The 24,505-nt window shown below is 38.9% G+C and overlaps 1 protein-coding gene and 1 long non-coding RNA gene across 3 annotated transcripts in view; one reads left to right on the top strand and one right to left on the bottom strand.

The window, feature by feature from the left end:
- Positions 1–24,416, top strand: part of tmem200a (transmembrane protein 200A) — a 38,750-nt gene extending 14,334 nt beyond the window's left edge. The window contains exons 1-5 of one of the 2 annotated variants that reach the window (XM_078173652.1): positions 14,256–14,876; positions 16,923–17,057; positions 17,288–17,583; positions 17,777–17,940; positions 20,053–24,416. In XM_078173652.1, the coding sequence (XP_078029778.1) occupies positions 16,930–17,057; positions 17,288–17,583; positions 17,777–17,940; positions 20,053–21,144 (1,680 nt within the window). In that variant the 5' untranslated portion in view covers positions 14,256–14,876; positions 16,923–16,929 and the 3' untranslated portion in view covers positions 21,145–24,416. Of the gene's footprint in view, positions 1–14,255; positions 14,877–16,922; positions 17,058–17,287; positions 17,584–17,776; positions 17,941–20,052 lie in introns of those variants that run through there. The other variant, XM_033648292.2, reaches the window with a different exon arrangement.
- Positions 1–24,505, bottom strand: part of LOC117270596 (uncharacterized) — a 112,227-nt gene that overhangs the window by 849 nt on the left and 86,873 nt on the right. The window lies entirely within an intron of this gene.

Genomic DNA, 24,505 nt, shown 5'->3' with positions numbered 1-24,505 from the left:
CCAGTCTCGCTTTGGAGCTTTCCAGTTCTTTCAGGGTTATCTTTGGTCTTTTTGTTGCCTCTCTGATTAATGCCCTCCCTGCCCCGTCCTTACGCAGCTCCCACTTGGTTTGTTGTGGTGCTGTATTTTTCATTTTTGTAATAATGGATTTAATGGTGCTCTGGGGGATGTTCAAAGTTTTGGATATTGTTTTGAAACCCAATCCTGATATATACCTCTGCAGAACTTTGGTCCCAGGCCTGTTTTGGGAGCTCCTTGGTCTTCATGGTGCCTCTTGCTTGGTGGCACCTGTTGCTTAGTGGTGTTGCAAATTGTGAGGCCTCCCTGAAAGTAATTTGTAGCATTCAAGCGGCATCCAGAAGCAAGTCAATCCCCATTGACCCCCTTGTTAAAATAGCCTACTTAACAGAAATATACATATTTACAGCCCTGTACTAAAAACCATTTTGGTCTCTTAAGATCATTTCCCCATTCATGACAATTGGACAGGGGATTGAATTATTTTATCAAGGCTTTAAGTCACACATCTTTAAGGGCAGGCCTCTTTGAGTGGCAGGCTGTCTGCGAAGCATCGCTACAGTCTATGATTTAGATCCACCCCTCACTCCTCCACAGCTCCACCCTCTTGTCCAAATATGGTCACTTCTGGCTCCGAAAAATCAAGGTAGTGACAGCCACAATGCCAAACTCAATACTTAAATGCAAGTCCACAAACCAATGTGGGGCATCACGGTGGTTATGTCCATTATTTTATACAGTCTGAGGTAACACCAGATCGTATTTAGGGGCGTCATATCAAACAGGATGAATACACATGCACACACAACTTCCTTTTTTTTCCCCTTATAAGTTCTTAAAAATGTTTTCGGGTTGTCCGTCCGTTTGTCCATGTGTGTGTCTGTCCTTCTGTACCATTCTTATGAACACAATGTCTCAATAACGTCTTGAAGGAATTTCTTCAAATTTGAGACATAAATGTTCAATTGAACTCAACAATGAAGTGATTAGATTCTGGTGGTTAAAGGTCAAGGTCACCATGACCTTGCATCTGTCTGTCTCTCATGAACACGACATCTCAAGAACGCCTTAAGTGAATTTCTTCAAATGTGGCACAAACACCAACTTGGATTCAACGATGAACTGATTAGAATTTGGAAGTCAATGGTCAAGGTCATTGATCTTGCGTCAGTCTCATTTTTTTTACCATGATATCTTGGGGAAAAGCCAGTGAAGATTCTCTGTCATCCAGGTCATAGTAATCATACGTGCTATACGTAGGCAACTGGACCCAAGCAAGTCCAGTTGCCTACGTATAGCACGTATGATCTTGATAAGAAGCTGAGGGAATTTCCTCAAATTTATCACAAACGTTCACCTGGATGAACCGATTATACACTGCCTGGCTAAAAAAAAAGTCGCCACCTGGATTTAACTAAGCAAATAGGTACGAGCCTCCTATTGGATAATTACTGCATGGGCGATTATCTTTCAGCTGGCAACAAGTTATTTAACCCCAACTGGTGCAATGAGTTGCTTCTCATTTCCTAAACAACCATGTTGAAAGACACATCCCGTGGTCGTGGAAAACATGTTAGTCTGTTTGAGAAGGGTCAAATCATTGGCATGCATCAAGCAGAGAAAACATCTAAGGAGATTGCAGAAACTACTAAAATTGGGTTAAGAACTGTCCAACGCATTATTAAAAACTGGAAGGATAGTGGAGACCCATCGTCTTCGAGGAAGAAATGTGGCCGGAAAAAAATCCTCAATGATCGTGATTGGCGATCACTTAAACGTTTGGTGAGATCAAATCGAAGAAAAACAACAGCAGAACTCAGGGCTATGTTTAATAGTGAAAGTAAGAGCATTTCCACACGCACAATGCGAAGGGAACTCAAGGGATTGGGACTGAACACCTGTGTAGCCTTAAGAAAACCACTAATCAGTGAGGCTAACTGAAAAAAAAGGCTTCAATTTGCTAGGGAGCATAAAGATTGGACTCTGGAGCAATGGAAGAAGGTCATGTGGTCTGATGAGTCCAGATTTACCCTGTTCCAGAGTGATGGGCGCATCAGGGTAAGAAGAGAGGCAGATGAAGTGATGCACCCATCATACCTAGTGCCTACTGTACAAGCCTGTGGGGGCAGTGTTATGATCTGGGGTTGCTGCAGTTGGTCAGGTCCAGGTTCAGCAACAGTATGTGCTCAAAGAATGAGGTCAGCTGACTACCTGAATATACTGAATGACCAGGTTATTCCATCAATGGATTTTTTCTTCCCTGATGGCACGGGCATATTCCAAGATGACAATGCCAGGATTCATTGGGCTCAAATTGTGAAAGACTGGTTCAGGGAGCATGAGACATCATTTTCACACATGGATTGGCCACCACAGAGTCCAGACCTTAACCCCATTGAGAATCTCTGGGATGTGCTGGAGAAGGCTTTGCGCAGCGGTCAGACTCTACCATCATCAATGCAAGATCTTGGTGAAAAATTAATGCAACACTGGATGGAAATAAATCTTGTGACATTGCAGAAGCTTATCGAAACAATGCCACAGCGAATGCGTGCCGTAATCAAAGCTAAAGGCGGTCCAACGAAATATTAGAGTGTATGACCTTTTTTTTTGGTGGTGACTTTTTTTTTGGCCAGGCAGTGTATTTTGGTGGTCAGAGGTTAAGGTCACCATGACCTTGCGTCCATCTCTCTCTGATGATTGAATATATCTCAAGAACAACTTGAGGGAATTCCTTCAAATTTGGCACAAACACCCACTTGAATGAAATGATTCGAATGTGGTGGTCAAAAGTCAAGGTCACTGTGTCCTTGTGTCTGTCTCATTTGGTGAATTTGATATCTCAAGAGGGCCACAAGGGGATTTTTCCAAATTTAATACAAAAGTCCAGTTGGACTTGAGGATGAACTGATTAGATTTGGGTGGTCAAAAGTCACGACTGTGACCTCGCATCAGTCTCTTTCTCATGAACAGGATCTCTCAAGACCAACTTGAGGGAATTTCTTTCTTACTCAAACATCCACTCTGAGCCAAAGCTGAACTGAATAGAATTTGGGGCTCAAGAGCAAGGTCACGGTGACCTTCTGTCCATCTCAGTTCAAGGCCTTGAGGGAATTTCCTCAAATTTGACACAAATGTCCACTTGGACTCACAAATGAACTGACTAGAATTATTTGATGGTTGAAGGTCAAAGGTCACTGTGACCTCACAAAACATTGTTTTTGGCCATAACTCAGGAACTCATACGCTAATGGGCCTTCTTCACAGCAGACATCATTACTTGTCATGGCAGGAAAAGCACAGGTTACATTGATGACATTAACAAAGGCTCAGTTCCATTAAGTGTGCCATTAAATTATTCCAGTGAGCCAGCATACACAGTACCATGACCTCCTCTAAATGGAAGGCATCATTAATGTTATTAAATACACCTACCCTGCTTTTCCTACTATGACATTTAAAAATGTGAGAAAAGCCATTATGACAACATTTTATACAAACGTCTAACGGGATAAAGTGATGGCAGTTTATATCCAAAAGTCAAAGGTCAACTTTACCGTGATGTCATAATGTTGCGAAAGAACACTTTTCTGGCCATTTATTCAACGTCATATGTCAGGAACAGAAGGGAGACATTTGGTGAAATACTTAATTAGTAACACTAATCTTGAAGCTGTGTTCACTGTATAGATCTTCTGTGTGTGTGAAGCATACGTGTTTTCACAGTCATGGATGTAAACTGTAACTGTAACTAGACGGGTTTAAATTCAACTTAAATTAGAGATTAAAATGCAACAAAACATCAAGAATGCCAAGTGAATACTGGCATACTAGATGAATACTCTTTCAAGGCACTGTATAATTGGAGACATAATGGATGATCATTTTACTCTCCCTACCACATTCCACATCTCTGCCTGCCACTTTCCCTCTTACATATTGGATGCTTTTCTCCATGCTGTGTTAGCTTACAGTTCAGTGAGGTGAGTCATTCAAGACAAACTTTTCTCAGCGTCCTTCCAGAGTCAAAGAAAAAAATCTCTGGAGTTTGTTACATGTAGATCAAAGCACCGTCTCCACTCTGTCTCCCTGCCTTCCCCCTCTGGCTGTCCTCCTCTGGTCCTGATTTCTCACATCCCCCCCCACCACCACCACTTCTGTTGTTTTTGTCTTTCTTTCCCACCTGTCCTGTTCTCTTTCCTCTTCCACACTCTCTATCGTTTTCTCTAGAACGTGTGTTGAGAACTGTAGAGCTTCAGCACAAATGGAATAAACAAGATGCAATTAACACCACGATGCTAACATGTAAATGTTTGCCAGAAAAAAAGCAGTTTTTTTTTTTTTTAGCAAGCATCTTTCCGTGCCAAACTCATCCTCTCTCTTCATCCCTCAAGTCTCCTCTTCACCACCTCCTCTTCTCATTTCATCCCACCTGCCAACCCCCTACCCCCCCCTCTAGTTTCTACTTCAGCATCCTTTGTTGTTCCTCCCCCTCTTAATCACGCCTGTGAAACTGATGGAGAGGTGAAATCCTTCTACACAATGTGCTGTGGCATGTTTTTGCCCAACGTGAAAATATAAATCAAAACGACAAATGAGAACTGCACCTTTGTTAAAGTGATTTGGTGTTATAATGATATACCTGTCGTTCCTGTGCACACAGCTGGTAGTTGCTATAGAAACGTGTCACCTAGCAGCAGCACATGTAGTTGCTATAGGGACAACACAGCACGTGACGTCTCCTATAGATGATATAGATAATATGACAGAGGAAGTGTTACGATGTAGAGTGGGGGGAAGTCTCTGCTCTGTGAGACATAATGTGACTCATTTAAGAGTGTCTGTTAGTGTTAAAATATCTCCAGCAGCAGAATAAATCTGCTCTCGGAGGGGTATATTAAATCATATCAGGAGTTTTCTTGCCTTGCTGTGAGTATGCACAGACAAACAGCCGGAGCAATTTAGTTATTACTCAGGTGATCACACAGAGGCTAATTCATGATTCATTAAACACTAATTTGGGGAATTTATTGCGGCAGTGAAGTGGAAAATAGAGCGATGGATTTCGCATTATTTATAAGTTGTATCTGATAGCAGGTGGAAAAACTAACATTAATATTTACACAGTCTGAGTATGATCACCATGAGATTCATTCGTCAAAAAAAGGCAATGTTGTTGCAGTAAAATAAATTCTCTCTCTTCAAGAGGAATGATTATATTTTTCTTGAGGCTATATAACGTGGTGGAAACACTACTGCAACCTGCTCATGTACGCGTATACTGCGAGATCCGGGAAGCCAGTAGGTAGTAGCATCATCACAGTGAACAGTAACTGCCTGCCTGTGTCAATATAAATGGACTATAGAGTTTCAACATTTGCAAAATAACTAACAGGACAGACACAGGAAGTGTCCACGCTCAGCAGTCAGACAGGAGTCAGGTTAATTTCCAGGGCTGGTGCCTGCGGTTATTCCACAGGCTAGTTAATAACATGTCGGGCAGGAAATCCAAAGTGTGGGATCATTTTGAGAAGGTGAAGGACGAACCCAAGGTGATATGTAAACTCATCTTCATTGGTCGACTACAAACATGACGTATCATCTGAAACATGGAAGTAGCTACATGCCCATTAGCCCACAGCGTCATTAACAGGCGGCTCGCTCAGTGTGTGACGTGCACTTGGAGATAAAATATAGGCCTATATTAATGAAGGTTCATTAGTACGGTTTGTATTTCTCTGTAATGTAGCACAGTGTTAACAATGTTACTGATACTATTCTTTCTCACACCTTCAACTCAAACCACCAAAATATATCATTTAATCATTACATTCATATCAGAAACATGCAGGAGACTAGTCCACTGATGGACCCTGATGAGGACTGTTGGTCCACTGATGGACCCTGATGAGGACTGTTGGTCCACTGATGGACCCTGATGACGACTGTTGGTCCACTGATGGACCCTGATGACGACTGTTGGTCCACTGATGGACCCTGATGACGACTGTTGGTCCACTGATGGACCCTGATGAGGACTGTTGGTCCACTGATGGACCCTGATGAGGACTGTTGGTCCACTGATGGACCTAAATGACAACACTGGTCGACAAGGAAAGTTCCTAGTTGGAGGCAGCCCTAGTCATACTTTTCTGACTGACTGCTTTTGTCTTTCAGCAGTTATAGTTCATACAAGTGCTGTCCACTGGAACGAGAAATCAATGGCAGGATTTCAGCACATGTTGTGATCATATCATCCCTCTCACGGGAAAATTCTGCCTAGCAACAGGCACAGCATATTATCTTTTGGTGGCTAGCTATTGTGATAATAAATCAATATTTACATGATAGCTATTAACACAGTAACTGTGGTCAAGCGAACCATCATGTGTGAAAACCCTGTGCCAGCTGCTGCTTTGATTTGAGGCTTGTGTATTTGTTGTGTTATGGTACGGGGGCTTGGAGCAGCCAAAAAAGGCCACATGTTCTCACTCCCTTCTCTCACTTCCAACAACAAATACTGACGCTTGGTTAGTGGCTCATCAACATCAAAATATTACATGCTTGAGACCCCTCCTGGGTCAGTTATGGAGGTCCCTGAAGCAAAATCTCATCAAATGGGGGTCTGTGACCTAATATGCATTAATTTAGGGGTCCATGACACAAAAGAGGTTGAGAACCACTGGAACAAGCTGTAATTACTGGAAGACACAAGAGGTCAGGAAGGTTTAACGCAGTTTCCTTGTCTTTTAATAGTGTATAGTTAACATATTAAGGATTCAGGAAGTGACAGCAAGTTTATTAGTACTGCAAATATTGAAATTTAACGCTCTATTCACATCACCACTCGCAGGCAGGTACTGTTTACCATGGTGATGCTACTACCCAGTGGTTTCCCAGCGTGCCCACGTAATACTCATGTACTTGAGGGTGTTGCAGTATTTCTTCCATCAGGTCACACAGCCTCCAGAATAGTATCAATGTTTTAAAAATGGCCGTTGTTCCTCTTTAAAAAGATTTCTTCAAATATATTATGCATGCAAAAGAGATGTACGGCGCCACTGCGTTGAGCACGGTTACTAAATATTTACCTTGTCGCTTCATGTGGTCACTGCACGAGTCTGACACATTCTCCACAGTAGAAAGCTGTGTTGTGTCAGAGCCTGAGTGGTTTCTCATTAGGCCTCTGGTGTGTCTGTTACGGCAGCGCTTCGTTCTCTGTGCTTGTTAAAACTACAGATGCACTTGTCTTGTTTCTCTGCCTCTGTCCTGTCATCACTTGCAGGAAAAAGTACTCCCCCCTCTTTATTTTCCGGCCTTTCTGTCCACTTACTTTGTCTCCTTGAAAACAGTTTTACATTGTTGTATACTGTTCAGCTTAGTTTAGTTAGCTTAGCTTTAGTTTCCTATCATGACTCAGTGCTGTACCCAGGTAGGTGCACTGATGTTAACAAGTGCTTCTACATCCCTCTCTCTCCTGTCACCTTTTCTCTTACTTTTTGCCTTCCCTGTCTCCTTTCCTCTATCCTTCCCCTGTACTCCCATCCATCCCTTTCTCAGTAAGCGGAGTAAATATCTCCTCCTGCTTTTGAAACATTGTGTGGGTTCCTATTTGACGCACACCAAGGAGCGAAAGGAGAGAATCAAGTGGAGGGAGAGATGGAGAGGGAGTGAGAGGAAGCACAGAAAAACCCGAGAAACAAGGCTGGTTGTGTTTGTCCTTGTGTGATTCACCATCTGTGGTGAAGCACTTTCCTACAGCAGTATTACCAACAAGATGATTGACATAAAAAATACATTAAGATGTGAGAAGGAGAAAAGAGGGTAGGAGGAGAGAACGTCTGGTCCTGTGTGTGATTCACAGGAATACTAAAAGCTTTGTCTGATTCCGAATCTTAAAGCAATAAAGCTTTGAGATCTGTTCAAGACAAGAAAGGAAGGAGGGGGAAAGATGGAAGGAAGTGACCAAATAAAATAAAATTAGAATTAGAGACAGATTAAAAATAGAGAGGACAGAGGGCAGGGGGAGGGAGAAAGACAAACAGAGAGACGTGCAATGAGAAAGTCAGCTGGCGTGGGGAGAAAGGAAGGGAAAAAATTATTCAGGGTCACAACCAGAATGCATTAGCACACACAGACTGAGGGTGAGAATGGAAGAGAGATTTACAGATAGTGTGTTCTTGGAGGAAGAAAGAGAGACCGAGAGATGTGGAAGCATGGAGGGAAAGAGAAATTAAGAAATAGATAGAAGGTCACGAGTGTGTTCTTGTTCCCATGCTAAATCTGTTCTATCTCCTTATATCCACAGACGTGCACTCGTACACACAAACATGCACGAAGCACAGAGAACTGCCAACCGCTAATATAAAGCAGTAAGACTGAAGTCACATTAAAGTAATACTGAAAAAAATTACATTTGCATATAAAGTTAACGTTCTAACTGATAATGTATTACATTAACGTTCTAACTGATAATAATGTATCACAATAATGTTCTAACTGATAATAATGTATCACATTAATGTTCTAACTGATAATAATGTATCACATTAATGTTCTAACTGATAATAATGTATCACAATAACGTTCTAACTGATAATAATGTATCACATTAATGTTCTAACTGATAATAATGTATCACAATAACGTTCTAACTGATAATAATGTATCACAATAATGTTCTAACTGATAATAATGTATCACAATAACATTGAATTGAAAATAATGTATCACAATAATGTTCTAACTGATAATAATGTATCACATTAATGTTCTAACTGATAATAATGTATCACAATAACATTCTAACTGATAATAATGTATCACATTAATGTTCTAACTGATAATAATGTATCACAATAACATTTAACTGATAATAATGTATCACAATAACATTCTAACTGATAATAATGTATCACATTAATGTTCTAACTGATAATAATGTATCACAATAACATTTAACTGATAATAATGTATCACATTAACGCTCTAACTGTTAATAATGTATCACAATAACATTTAACTGATAATAATGTATCACAATAACGTTCTAACTGATAATAATATATCACAATAACGTTCTAACTGATAATAATGTATCACAATAACATTTAACTGATAATAATGTATCACAATAACGTTCTGATAATAATGTATCACAATAATGTTCTAACTGATAATGTATCACAATAATGTTCTAACTGATAATGTATCACAATAACATTTAACTGATAATAATGTATCACAATAATACTCTGATAATAATGTATCACATTAATGTTCTAACTGATAATAATGTATCACAATAACATTTAAATGATAATAATGTATCACAATAACGTTCTAACTGATAATAATGTATCACATTAATGTTCTAACTGATAATAATGTATCACAATAACATTTAACTGATAATAATGTATCACATTAATGTTCTAACTGATAATAATGTATCACAATAACATTTAACTGATAATAATGTATCACATTAATGTTCTAACTGTTAATAATGTATCACAATAACATTTAACTGATAATAATGTATCACAATAACGTTCTAACTGATAATAATGTATCACAATAACGTTCTAACTGATAATAATGTATCACAATAACATTTAACTGATGATAATAATGTATCACAATAACGTTCTAACCGATAATGTATCACAATAATGTTCTAACTGATAATAATGTATCACAATAACATTTAACTGATAATAATGTATCACAAAAACGTTCTAACTGATAATAATGTATCACATTAATGTTCTAACTGATAATAATGTATCACAATAACATTTAACTGATAATAATGTATCACAATAACATTTAACTGATAATAATGTATCACAATGTTCTAACTGATAATAATGTATCATAATAACATTCTAACTGATAATAATGTATCACAATAAAATTTAACTGATAATAATGTATCACAATAAAATTTAACTGATAATAATGTATCACAATAACACTCTAACTGTTAATAATGTATCACAATAACATTCTAACTGATAATAATGTATCACATTAATGTTCTAACTGATAATGTATCATAATAACATTTAACTGATAATAATGTATCACAATAACGTTCTAACTGTTAATAATGTATCACAATAACATTTAACTGATAATAATGTATCACAATAACGTTCTAACTGATAATAATGTATCACAATAACATTTAACTGATAATAATGTATCACAATAACGTTCTGATAATAATGTATCACAATAATGTTCTAACTGATAATGTATCACAATAATGTTCTAACTGATAATGTATCACAATAACATTTAACTGATAATAATGTATCACAATAATATTCTAACTGATAATAATGTATCACATTAATGTTCTAACTGATAATAATGTATCACAATAACATTTAACTGATAATAATGTATCACAATAACGTTCTAACTGATAATAATGTATCACATTAATGTTCTAACTGATAATAATGTATCACAATAACATTTAACTGATAATAATGTATCACATTAATGTTCTAACTGATAATAATGTATCACAATAACATTTAACTGATGATAATAATGTATCACAATAACGTTCTAACTGTTAATAATGTATCACAATAACATTTAACTGATAATAATGTATCACAATAACGTTCTAACTGATAATAATGTATCACAATAACGTTCTAACTGATAATAATGTATCACAATAACATTTAACTGATGATAATAATGTATCACAATAACATTTAACTGATAATAATGTATCACATTGATGTTCTAACTGATAATAATGTATCACAATAACATTTAACTGATAATAATGTATCACAATAACATTTAACTGATAATAATGTATCACATTAATGTTCTAACTGTTAATAATGTATCACAATAACATTTAACTGATAATAATGTATCACAATAACGTTCTAACTGATAATAATGTATCACAATAACGTTCTAACTGATAATAATGTATCACAATAACATTTAACTGATGATAATAATGTATCACAATAACGTTCTAACCGATAATGTATCACAATAATGTTCTAACTGATAATAATGTATCACAATAACATTTAACTGATAATAATGTATCACAAAAACGTTCTAACTGATAATAATGTATCACATTAATGTTCTAACTGATAATAATGTATCACAATAACATTTAACTGATAATAATGTATCACAATAACATTTAACTGATAATAATGTATCACAATGTTCTAACTGATAATAATGTATCATAATAACATTCTAACTGATAATAATGTATCACAATAAAATTTAACTGATAATAATGTATCACAATAAAATTTAACTGATAATAATGTATCACAATAACACTCTAACTGTTAATAATGTATCACAATAACATTCTAACTGATAATAATGTATCACATTAATGTTCTAACTGATAATGTATCATAATAACATTTAACTGATAATAATGTATCACAATAACGTTCTAACTGTTAATAATGTATCACAATAACATTTAACTGATAATAATGTATCACAATAACGTTCTAACTGATAATAATGTATCACAATAACATTTAACTGATAATAATGTATCACAATAACGTTCTGATAATAATGTATCACAATAATGTTCTAACTGATAATGTATCACAATAATGTTCTAACTGATAATGTATCACAATAACATTTAACTGATAATAATGTATCACAATAATATTCTAACTGATAATAATGTATCACATTAATGTTCTAACTGATAATAATGTATCACAATAACATTTAACTGATAATAATGTATCACAATAACGTTCTAACTGATAATAATGTATCACATTAATGTTCTAACTGATAATAATGTATCACAATAACATTTAACTGATAATAATGTATCACATTAATGTTCTAACTGATAATAATGTATCACAATAACATTTAACTGATGATAATAATGTATCACAATAACGTTCTAACTGTTAATAATGTATCACAATAACATTTAACTGATAATAATGTATCACAATAACGTTCTAACTGATAATAATGTATCACAATAACGTTCTAACTGATAATAATGTATCACAATAACATTTAACTGATGATAATAATGTATCACAATAACATTTAACTGATAATAATGTATCACATTGATGTTCTAACTGATAATAATGTATCACAATAACATTTAACTGATAATAATGTATCACAATAACATTTAACTGATAATAATGTATCACAATGTTCTAACTGATAATAATGTATCACATTAATGTTCTAACTGATAATAATGTATCATAATAACATTCTAACTGATAATAATGTATCACAATAAAATTTAACTGATAATAATGTATCACAATAACGCTCTAACTGTTAATAATGTATCACAATAACATTCTAACTGATAATAATGTATCACATTAATGTTCTAACTGATAATAATGTATCATAATAACATTTAACTGATAATAATGTATCACAATAACGTTCTAACTGATAATAATGTATCACAATAAAATGTAACTGATAATAATGTATCACAATAAAATTTAACTGATAATAATGTATCACAATAACATTTAACTGATGATAATAATGTATCACAATAACGTTCTAACCGATAATAATGTATCACAATAATGTTCTAACTGATAATAATGTATCACAATAACATTTAACTGATAATAATGTATCACAAAAACGTTCTAACTGATAATAATGTATCACATTAATGTTCTAACTGATAATAATGTATCACAATAACATTTAACTGATAATAATGTATCACATTGATGTTCTAACTGATAATAATGTATCACAATAACATTTAACTGATAATAATGTATCACAATGTTCTAACTGATAATAATGTATCACATTAATGTTCTAACTGATAATAATGTATCATAATAACATTCTAACTGATAATAATGTATCACAATAAAATTTAACTGATAATGATGTATCACAATAAAATTTAACTGATGATAATGTATCACAATAACGCTCTAACTGTTAATAATGTATCACAATAACATTCTAACTGATAATAATGTATCACATTAATGTTCTAACTGATAATAATGTATCATAATAACATTTAACTGATAATAATGTATCACAATAACGTTCTAACTGATAATAATGTATCACAATAAAATGTAACTGATAATAATGTATCACAATAAAATTTAACTGATAATAATGTATCACAATAACGCTCTAACTGTTAATAATGTATCACAATAACGTTCTAACTGATAATAATGTATCACATTAACGTTCTAACTGATAATGTATCACAATAACATCCAAACTGATTATAATGTATCACAATCCCATCACAATCGTATTCTAACTGGATGTTCTACTGTAATTGTGTTCTAGTGTATGGCGGCTGACACCTGAATTGCTGGGATCACTGTGATGACATTAAGATTCATATTTTCATCTACAATTTCAAAGTTGTAGAGCACCAGTATCAACATGTTGTCCAACAAAAACTGTAAATCTGTCGCAATTAAGTTACATTGCCAGAATTTGGCCTGACAAGGGCTACTCAAAATTTCCATCCACCTTGGTTATTCAACATCAGACATAGCCAATCCTCTTAGTGCTACACAGGACAATGCTAATGTTTGTGTGAGCCCAGATTAACAGGCATTTAAAACCAAAGGAAAGCTCCCGCAATGAGCCTGTGTTTGTTTTAAACCCTCTTCCCTTTAATAACTATTAATAGACATCTGAGCAGCTGGTGAGTAGAGAGATTATGATTCATTTGAATATTATGTCATAATTGCAGCACTGTATTTCCAAATTTATAACTGCAACAACAACGTAAATAACAACAATGCCAACAACAAAAACATAAACAACAAATTAAAAGGAATGAAAAACTATGCAAGATAAAAAAACACAAGCCATATGTGCTTCTCCCTCCGTCTGTTTACTTCCTTTTTTATATTTCTTATCTTGTTTTCTGAGATTCTCTCATACACACAAGAATGCAGTAAACAAACATCCGCAGCTGTAGATGTATGACTATCCGTGCACGCACACACACACACACACATCCCTGCCCATGTTGTCCTGAAGGCTGACAGCCAACAACAAAAACATCAGCAGTAAACAGAGAATGTGTACGTGTTTGTGTGCGTACATCTGTATCACTGCTGAATCGTAAACAGGATTTCTTGAACTTGTAAAGATGCTGAAATTCTGACACAGTGTCCCTGTTAAAGTGTAAAAACAACTGTCACCTGCAGCATTTCAAGAGTCACTGCTGAATGTGAAATGACACGCTTGCGTAAAAGAAGACAAATACAGCTGTGATCCCTGAAACTGGTTCAATCTGCTTGATTGTGAGAGATGCTGCACCCTGAATACCAAGCGTCTCACACCTCCTACTGTATGTACAGAGCATCTGGGAGACTCTGGCTGTGCTGCGACACATATGTGCATCCCTGGACCTGTTCTTATAATATCGCTCTTGGTAATATTTTTGTATGGCTCCTTTACCACTGTGGATGTTTGCAGTTATTGTTTTCAGCTGCACATATTTGAGTGTGTGTAGAGAGGACCAAACAAACAAACAGGAAACAGCTCTCCACCAGCAGTCGTGTGATGACATAGCAGTACAAACATGCACACAACAGATGCTGGACACACAGTGTTAAACTCATTACTACTTAAAGAGGTTGGAACAAGTCATTGTTTTGCAAGTCACAAGTAAGTCTCAAGTCTTTGCACTCAAGTTCCAAGTCAAGTCCCAAGTCATAAACGTTGAGTTTCTAGTCCTAAACAAGTCAAATACCAATATTAAATTTTGTGTTTCCTCCAGGTGCTCCAGCTTCCTCCCACAGTCCAAAGACATGCAGGTTAACTGCTGACTCTAAATTGTCCGTAGGTGTGAATGTGAGTGTGAATGGTTGTCTGTCTCTATGTGTCAGCCCTGTGATAGTCTGGTGACCTGTCCAGGGTGAACCCTGCCTCTCACCCAGTGTCAGCTGGGATAGGCTCCACCCTCCGTGACCCCCAACAGGATAAGTGGTTATGGAAAATGAATGAATGAATGTTGAAACAAGTTTGATAAGAAGTTCCTTTGCTGTTAAAATAACATTAGCTAAGCATTAGCTTGCTCTGTTAATATTAGCCTCGACATAACTTTCTTTGTGCCACTACAAATGTTGAACAAAGTTGGAAGCTGCTGTGGTTTCATCTGTAATTTTAGACCCACACATTTCTCATACTGCAATCCATGTTTTGTTGACCACTGCATACTTTTTGTACACAGACAAAATGATCTTTGGTATTCTTTCACCAGTTCGTGCTCAGCAACGTAATGTTACTTAGTCATGGTTCTCACCTGCACCTAGACTGGATGCTGATAGATTGGTTCAAACAAAGTGGAGCTGGGGAGTTAAAGGGAAATTTGGGTTTATTTCAACCTGTCTCCTATCATCCTAAATTTGTTTCAAGTGACTAGTGACATAAAAATAATAGTTAGCATGTTAGCCGTTAGCCTAGATACAGCCGGGGCACATAGTAGCATCAGACCTGTTAAAACGTAAGTGAACGGGCAACCTTCAAGTGCAAAGTTAGTCCACTAAACAAGCTTTTTTTCCACAAAGACCGCCTCATATCGTTAGGATAAATGTCAGAGAACATATAGAAAACGACATGTAAACGTGTTGTCTTACCTTACCGGTGTGCTGCCATGTTTGTTGTTTACCATCTAGCTCTGCTTTCCAAAGCGCGGCCGAAATATATCTGGTGAGCTCTAGATAAAGCCCAGCTGGATACTACTCCAGGTGGAGGTGTCTCGTCCTCGGTCACATCCAGACCTTGAAAATAAGGCTGCAACCGGTCCCATTCCTTGCAACAGAGGCATTCCTCTTCTGTGGGCACTGGGGCACAGCATTCACAGGTACACCACCAATCTCCAGAGCTACGCAGCCTTGCAGCAGCCATTCCTCCTCTCTCGTCCTCTACCTGTTGCACCTCTCTCTCTCTCCTCCTCCGTTCTTCAATTTCACAAAGCTCTTCGTCAGTGTATTCTGGCTCAAATAAATAAGGGCGGCCATCAAACTCTGCAAAATCAAATTCCTCCTCCACAAAGTCGAAGTCTGGCAAAAAGTCAGCCATTATTCTGTAAATCTTTCATAAAATAAATGAATGAAGTTTTCAGGCTACTGTCCGGTTCTGCCTTCCAGCTGTTGCTGCTTGTTCTCGCCAGATTTCAGGCACGCTATGAAATCGCTGCTTGTTCTCACGATGTTTCGGCCGCGCTTTGGAAAGCAGGGCTAGATGGTAAACAACAAACATGGCAGCACACCGGTAAGGTAAGACAACACGTTTACATGTCGTTTTCTATATGTTCTCTGACATTTATCCTAACGATATGAGGCGGTCTTTGTGGAAAAAAAGCTTGTTTAGTGGACTAACTTTGCACTTGAAGGTTGCCCGTTCACTTACGTTTTAACAGGTCTGACGCTACTATGTGCCCCGGCTGTATCTAGGCTAATGGCTAACATGCTAACTATTATTTTTATGTCACTAGTCACTTGAAACAAATTTGGGACGATAGGAGACAAGTTGAAATAAACCGAAATTTCCCTTTAAGTGTCAACTTGATGCTAATGCTTGCTGTTGATTCAGGAAATGAAGGGATATTAATGGATTCATGGCACACTTTCTACACAACATACATACTTCTCAATCTTTAGTCTTGGGGGAAGGTACCAAGTACTTTCATGTCAAAAGGCTCAACTCCAAGGGAAGTCACACATCACTGGTGTTCAAGTCAAAGTGGAGCTGAATGTCTTTTTTAAGTCTAAAGTTGAGTCTTAATCATTCTAACTTAAGTGCACCTCATGTGACTGAAGTCCACACCTGCTAATTTGCTGTTCCATGTGTATCTGCAGGTTCAGTATGACTGCAGCAGCAGGTGTGCTAACAGGCTTGGCTAAGCTAAAGCGCCAAGACTCCGCCCGCTCTCAGCACCGGCCCTTACCTACATCACCAGGCCTGGGAAACTCCGCCCCAGAAGCTGCCCCCAGGTAATTCTCTTCTTTTCATAAATTCAATACCAATGCAAAGATTATTAGAAGCTGTGTTGACAAATTAGCTTTTTCATCAGCTACTTTGGGACAGGAAACTAGTCATCGTTTACTTTCTATGTGATTTATGAGCGACGCTGGCTTGTTTTTTGTATGGTGGCTGTAGTGATATTATCAAATATATGTTTCTAAAAACTATCATTTTTGTTGTCTTTCCATACTTTATTTAGAAAGCGGAAACGACGCACAGATGTTGTTGTAGTACGTGGTAGGCTCCGACTCTACTCTGCCTCTGGGTTTTTCCTTCTCCTGGGACTGGTCATCTTGGCCGTAGGGATCGGCATGGCGACGCTGGGTTACTGGCCGCACAGTGAAACCACGCCCTCGGCCAGATTGCCGACTGGAGGAGGATCTAACACAGCAACTGCTGGAGGAGCTAAAATATCTGCCTCAGAGGAAAATGGAGGCAAGTTGGCCGTCACAGACGAGGACGTGGCTAACTCCAGCACAAGTCATAATGTGCAGGGTAAGTAAACAAAGGAATGAAAAGTAAACCAGAGTGGTTTGTTCTGAAAGTTGATTTTCTGAAAATGAAATACAAAAAAAGAACTTGGCTCTGTTTCACAAATACCTGAGACGTTGTCCGTCTGTCTCCTTTTTTTTTTTTTTTTTAACTCAAACATTAAATAGCTCATACCCTCCGTGTGTTGTGTATGTAGGCACACCCTCCAAGCAGACCGGGGGCATCCTGACACGGTTCCTGGAACAACATCGTCACTCTGAGAGGATGAAGATGTTCGGGCCCTTCACCATGGGCATTGGGATTTTCATCTTCATCTGTGCTAATGCCATTCTTCATGAAAACAGAGACCGAGAAACTAAGGTGGGACCACAGACTGTATAAAATAATGGACGTAACCACTGTGACCTCAGCCATTGGTTTGAGGACTCCATTTTAAAGCCTCATGTTGGCATTTTGTCCGTCCCCATCATTTGGTGAGAGAGGGTGGAGCACTCGAACACTAATTGCTAGCTTGGTGAGCACTTTTGCAAAACCATTAAACGAAATGTACTGACTGGAAAAATTGAATATTTGACTCCTTAGAGGATCTTTTAGTACAATCGAACGCCAAACAAGACCTCAGCTCCAAAGGTTGCCCCTCTGGCAGGACTGAAATTGGCAAATACATACACACACAAGTGGGCGGCTGTGGCTCAGATGCAGTCGTCCACTTATTGGAAGATTGACGGTTTGATCCTTAGCTCCTCCAGCCCACATGTAGAAGTGTCCTTGGGCAAGATACTAAATCACAAATTGCTCCCGATGGCTGTTCCATCGGTGTATGAGTGAGTGAATAGTTACTGAGTAGCAGGTGACACCTTGTATGGTAGCCTGGGCCACCAGTGTGTGACTGTGTGTGTGAATGGGTGAATGTGACATGGAGTGTAAAAGCGATTTGAGTGTTCAGAAGACTAGATTTATTTACAAACACATAGTCTGACTCACTGGACGTAGACTGTGACTGTATCCTGCCACTGAGACGCTGATTTCGGCAAGCATTTTCCCTTACTTTCACTATCTGCATGTTACCGTTGACAAATCCTATTTACGACAGGAAACAACAACAACAACCTCCAAGCTAAGAATTTGCACGCTAAAAATGGCATGTTTTGAAAAATATTTGGATCATGCAATGAGGCATGCCCACCTTGTTGTTTCGACAAATTGTTATAAGGAGCTATAACGAATTAAACAACTTGTGAACGCACTTCAGAGAAGCCAAGACTCCATCTCGCAGGACTCTCATGCCCAGTGTTGATTCATTTCCAGACACAGCCAGTCTGAGTTGACCTGCCATATCTTACTCTGGCAGCAGCAGCATGTGCCAGTGACACTGACTTCACCAATGCACCAACCTGTTCCACTTCAAACGAGCTCCTGTAATATCATCATACCAATGTTCTGCCAGCAAATTGTCTGTGGTTGGAACGGGTCTAGTGGGCTCCTCCAGAGCTTGAGTATAGTCAGGCTTCACCTGGAGAGAAACGATAATCAAATTATGTTTGTCTTGTTGTTTGTGGCACTTTCTTTTGCGGAGCAATTTTAATGACAATGCTCGCCTCCCCACAAGCTAATGTTCCACCAAAACCAGTTCAGCCCAGACACTATTTTCCGAGAGCATCATTGCGGCATCCTTGGTTTAAGTGTCACCCAAGATGACTGTGATTGGTTTAAAGAAACATAAACAAGCCAGGGCGTTTCTTGCCCTATAGCAGAAAGACCATCAGTGATTCTAGGCCTTTGTGTAGCCCTGACACAGAGATGTGGAGATAGGTCTGGCTACACGAGACTAATGTCTACCTGGCTCCAGAGAAATTAAATTCTAGAGTTGCCAGTGGATGTTGAGGGTCTGCATGTCCGCCAACAAGCTGTAACAGGAAATATAAATAGAACTAATATTGCCTTGCAAGGTTTGAAACACTGATTTGTGCAGAAATTGGGTTGTACCAAAGGTTATGAGGGACAACCTCAAACAGATTTTTCAATTCTAAAACACAATACCTGAGTCAATAGAAAATGTAGTTAATATTCGGCCCCAATTCTGTATTCTCATTTCAGTTCTTCCTCCAGTCTCTACAAAATGAGGGGCATGCACAGTGCAGTCATCCATATTCATCACCTCTACATAACTAACATGCAAATCATATTTCTGCCAACCCCGTTCCATCCCTATCTCTGCAATTTTCCTCTGATCACATTTCCTCTGCTCGTATGCCCTCTTTCCCTTCCTTGATTCGATTAATCCTCTCCTCCTCCCTTCCAGGTAATGCATGTGAGAAACAGGTTTTCAAGGTCATAAACACCAAACATGCACACATACATCTGAAACTACGAAAAATGTGTTACAACGGAATATTAATTATCCCCAGGTAATCCAAAGATGAAAACTTCTGCTGCTACTACTACTAATAGTATACTTCTCTTCTGCACTAGATAATCCACATGAGAGACATGTACTCCACCGTCATTGACATCCATCGCCTCAGGCAGAGGGAGCAAAAACACCACCATCACCGCAACAGCACCTATGCAAGAGAAGCTGGGGATCTTCGGGCCTTTGGAGCTGATAACACAGCACGCATGGCCAGCAACTCCCTCCTGGCGTTCTCTTCTCGAGCTGGAGGCAGCGTTGGAGGCGGAGGGTCTACAGAAGAAGAGGAGGTGCTATTAGGGGACGAGGAGTTTAACAGACAAAGGGGACAGGCTAAGTTGGATTGTAGCTTTGCAGGGCTGCTGGCGCCACTCTACAAGGATCGGCCCTTCTACGGTCCGGGATTGGCTCGGTCGGATTCGATACGCCACCAGTGGTCAGTGGATGGAGATGGGGAGAAGGGAGGGCATCACGCACGCTCTATTGTCTCCTCCTCTTTATCTGCATTTACTCTCCCTGTTATAAAACTCAACAACTGTGTTATTGACGAACCGGAGATGGAGGCAATTACTGAGGAGGAGAGAGGAGGAGAGAGAAGAGAAGGAGAGAGGTCACAGCCTCTGAGCTCCATGGAGTCTCTGGTGGTCCCTGTAGCATCTGTTGCCAAGGCCTCCAAACCGCCAGGATTACACAGGAGTAACTCCGCCTCCTCTTCCTCCCACTGCTCCTCTGTATCCTCTTGCTCCATCTCCCCCGCTCCCTCCTCTACCTCAGGCTGCTGGCTCTCCCCGGGAGCAGCGAGGAGTGACTTTGGTTCAAACTCCTCTCTGCACATGCTCAGCAGCCACTCCAAATCTCTGGACCTGGAGCGCAGGCCGAGCATGCTCAGCGTGCACCCGGAGCAGCGGAAGCACCCCAGCTGGCCCCGCCTTGACCGTAGCAACAGCAGCCGTAGTAACAGCAGTAAAGGCTACGTGCGGCTGGAGGACAGGGAAGAGCAAGGGGAGCGGCTGTTGGATGCAACAGTGCGACGCGAATACAGCAGGCGGGAGAAGCTGCTAATGATATCAAGGTCGCATAACAATCTGAGTTTTGAGCATGACGAGTTTAACAGCAGCACACTGAAGAGGGGAAGCTCTGAGACTCGGTTCTGAAGACGCTGAACAAAACGCTGAAGACAGTTCTGTCAATTGCTCTCCACACTGTGTACAGTGAGTTGGTGTCGGGGGGAAACTGACAAGTTTAACAGCTGCACCCTGGAGAGAGGAGAGCGGAAACTCAAACGCAGTTTCAAAGACTCTTTTTGTGAGCAGCAGGCTGGAGAGCTGTGGGTAATGGACCATCATACACAGCAGAAGGTTCAGGCCTCATGTCAGCAAGATGCTAACCGCCTACTGTGTCAGGTCCAGAGGTGCTGGTCTGTGCCTGACCCTGACCTGTGACCTCTGTGGAGGGAGGCAATTGAAAATAGAAGTTCCCTACAGGGTTCAATAAAATGAATCACATTATATCATCAAACCTCTTCCTGACGTACAGCGAGTGAGTGAACTCTGATGGATGGAGTGTGAAGAACTGTCCAGATACAAGAGCTGCTGCAGTGCGAGCAGAAGATGAGAATATTTTATGGGGCCTTTGTGATTTGATTTCTCCCTCTAAAATAAATGTTATTTATTCCTAACTCTTGCAATTTTCTGAGTAATAGGTAACCTCTGTATTTTCCAACCTGGACTCAATTTTCCAATGCTTTTGTTTCCAAGACACCAATGGGAAAAACAGTTCCAGAAATTGGTCCAGTATTGAGCGAGAGGGCTGCAGCAGGCAGTGGCAAAGTCTGCTGCGTTTGGTGAAAGCTATTTCGGGGCTGTTCCTAGTTAAACAAAAAGGATCCTGCTCTTTACGAAAAAGGTCTATCTCTGTTGGGATCCTTTCCATAATGTTGTCAGACAACTATAATGATAATCTGAGCCTGTCAGTGGCAAAAACACTTTTAGTAGATGTAAATTGACAGTGCATAATTGCCTAGAGAATTTATAATGCAGCCTGTTTTGCACTGTACATTCAAAAATGTTCCTATTAGTCACTTAAGCAGGATTTATACTTGTGCGTCAGTTCTATGCAGAGCCTACGCTGCAGTCAATGCCTGTGGCCTACGCCATTGTGAGCATTTATGCTTGTGTAGTGGTGTGTCTGTGTCACTCTGCAGTTACACCTCCAAAATTCTAGCTGGCGACAGGGTTTCTGTGAAGTGCTGTAAAGTTCAGTTGATTCAAAACACACATTAAACACACATTAAACACACATTAAACATGGCTTAATAGAGACAATTTCAAACACAAGTACACAAATCAGCTTCACTATAACTCGCAGCATTCATAGACAAACACTTGTCTTTATCTGGACACATTTTCCCCACAAATACAACATGCTAATATTTTTAGCACAAGCCTATGGCATTTTACATTGTATAAATTAGCCAGCTAGCGGACTTTTCCTCTACTCATATAAAGCCAGGGACAACAGCAACATTTAACAAAGGTAACGTTATACAATTTGCCTCGATCACAACTTACATATTCACCAACAAAACAACTGTCTTATACTAAACATGTTTTCCAAACAAATACAACATGCTAACATTATTAGCACAAGCCTATGGCATTTTACATTATGTAAATTAGCCTAGCAATGAGCAGAGATTTCCTCTGCTCATATGAAGCCAGGATAAATCACACACAAGACTTAAAATGCTATTTACATGGAGGCTTTATTGTCTTTGAAATTAGGTCTGTGTCGTTGCAGCGTGTAGTTACATTTCTGGGGAGGTGCACGTCAGGCTACGATGTAGGATACTGCATCGATTTGACACAGAAGTATTAATCCTGCATTAGGCAAAAAACATTGGAAAATAGGTGTAAATATACAGAAGTTAATCATTTCCTCAGCCTCTCTTCATCCATGTTGACTGGATGTTGGCTGGAGGAAAAACAGAAACGTCAAGTATGTCTGGGTTGACTTTGACTGTAGACTGTATATAAAGATGGTGTATCTTGTATTTAACTGAGTCTAATTAGAGTTTTGATCTGGAACAATGAAAATAGGTTGCAGGTAGAGCAAGTGCGCAAAACTTCACATAATTAGGGCCAGGGTGAGGCGACACTGTACTGCCTGTCAGCTGACACAGAAAGCAGGTCAGGGCATCTTCTTTGGAGGAAACAGAAACTATCTGATGTTCACTCATTTGCATCACATCCAGTCAGGAGGAGGGGTCAGGGGTTACCTTGTACAAAAAGTAGTGCCAATAAAGTTTTAACAGGATCTTAACCCTGAGACCACTCTTTAGGGTCAATGCTGTTTCATTACGACAGTTTGTGAAAATTGTTTTTCTTCAAGTGCTACAAGGTTTCATTCTAGCAGCTCCTGGTGAAATCAAGGACACGCTTTGAGCAAGTTTCTTCCTCAGCGGATGGCAGTGACTCAAAGGGAAATTTCTTATAGCAAGGTCTAGAAAAGACCTGAGAAACTCTCATGACCGGTTTGATATCAGAACAGAAAAAGCTTGGAGAGATTAATAGTAATACTGATGATCTTTGCTTGTATGGAACCTTAGAAAATAAAGTGCTTAATGTGGTTGCTTAGAGAGACTGAGGCTGATAATGATCATTCACAAGTGATCTACAGGTCTTGACACAGAAACAGCAAACTAAACTCATCCAGAATATGCTCATAGCCTTGAACACGTAATGGCTTAACACAGGGACAAGCCTCTAAAGTCCAAAAGGCATAGACAGTAGTGGTACAGTATTTATTTTAAAGGTGCTTTACGTATGTTTTGTGTCTGTGTGATTCTCAGATCGGAGCAGATGTAGAAATCCACACACGTCAGACAAAACCAGTTCCTGTAATGTCAGTACGCTACAAAGCATTGATATGAGTTAAATCAACGTGCTGCAGGCTGCAGGACACAATAACGGAGTCCATGTTGCCCTGCAGTCACAATACTGCTGCCCTTTCCCAAGAACTACAGTAAGAGATTTTGTGTATCTGCTGCTGAAAGCTAGAAGTAACAAACTCTGTCTATGGCTCCACTCCAGGCATCTTAGGTTAATGTCTTACTAGAGACTTCACTCAGGATATGCAGTCTATTATTCATATGTTGATCATTTTTTGTAGACCCTAATATTTGAATATTTATAGACTTGAGTGTGAGCAGAAGTTTGAAAAATTAAGGCTGTAACTAATGATTTTTTTTTATCAGTGATCTGTTTGAATCAATGCTCTATGAACAGCCAAACATGTCAGGTAATAATCAAATCTGAGAAATGTCGACTTGCTAAATGACTTAAATTGACTGAGAGAATTGTCATTGACGTTGACAATTGTCTGTATAAAACCAGGAGGCTGTAATTAAAGTCCAACTGAAATGAAAGTGCATTTTCTTGTCTGCCACAGTAAACACATATACAGCTCCTTTTCTCTCACAAACATAAACACACGTCCTTGTATTAGTCGAACGAG

The sequence above is a fragment of the Epinephelus lanceolatus genome, chromosome 13 (genome assembly GCF_041903045.1).
Source record: "Epinephelus lanceolatus isolate andai-2023 chromosome 13, ASM4190304v1, whole genome shotgun sequence".
Lineage (NCBI taxonomy): Eukaryota > Metazoa > Chordata > Actinopteri > Perciformes > Serranidae > Epinephelus > Epinephelus lanceolatus.
Note: the sequence above shows the minus strand (reverse complement) of the source record. Positions and strands in the feature narration are given on the sequence as shown.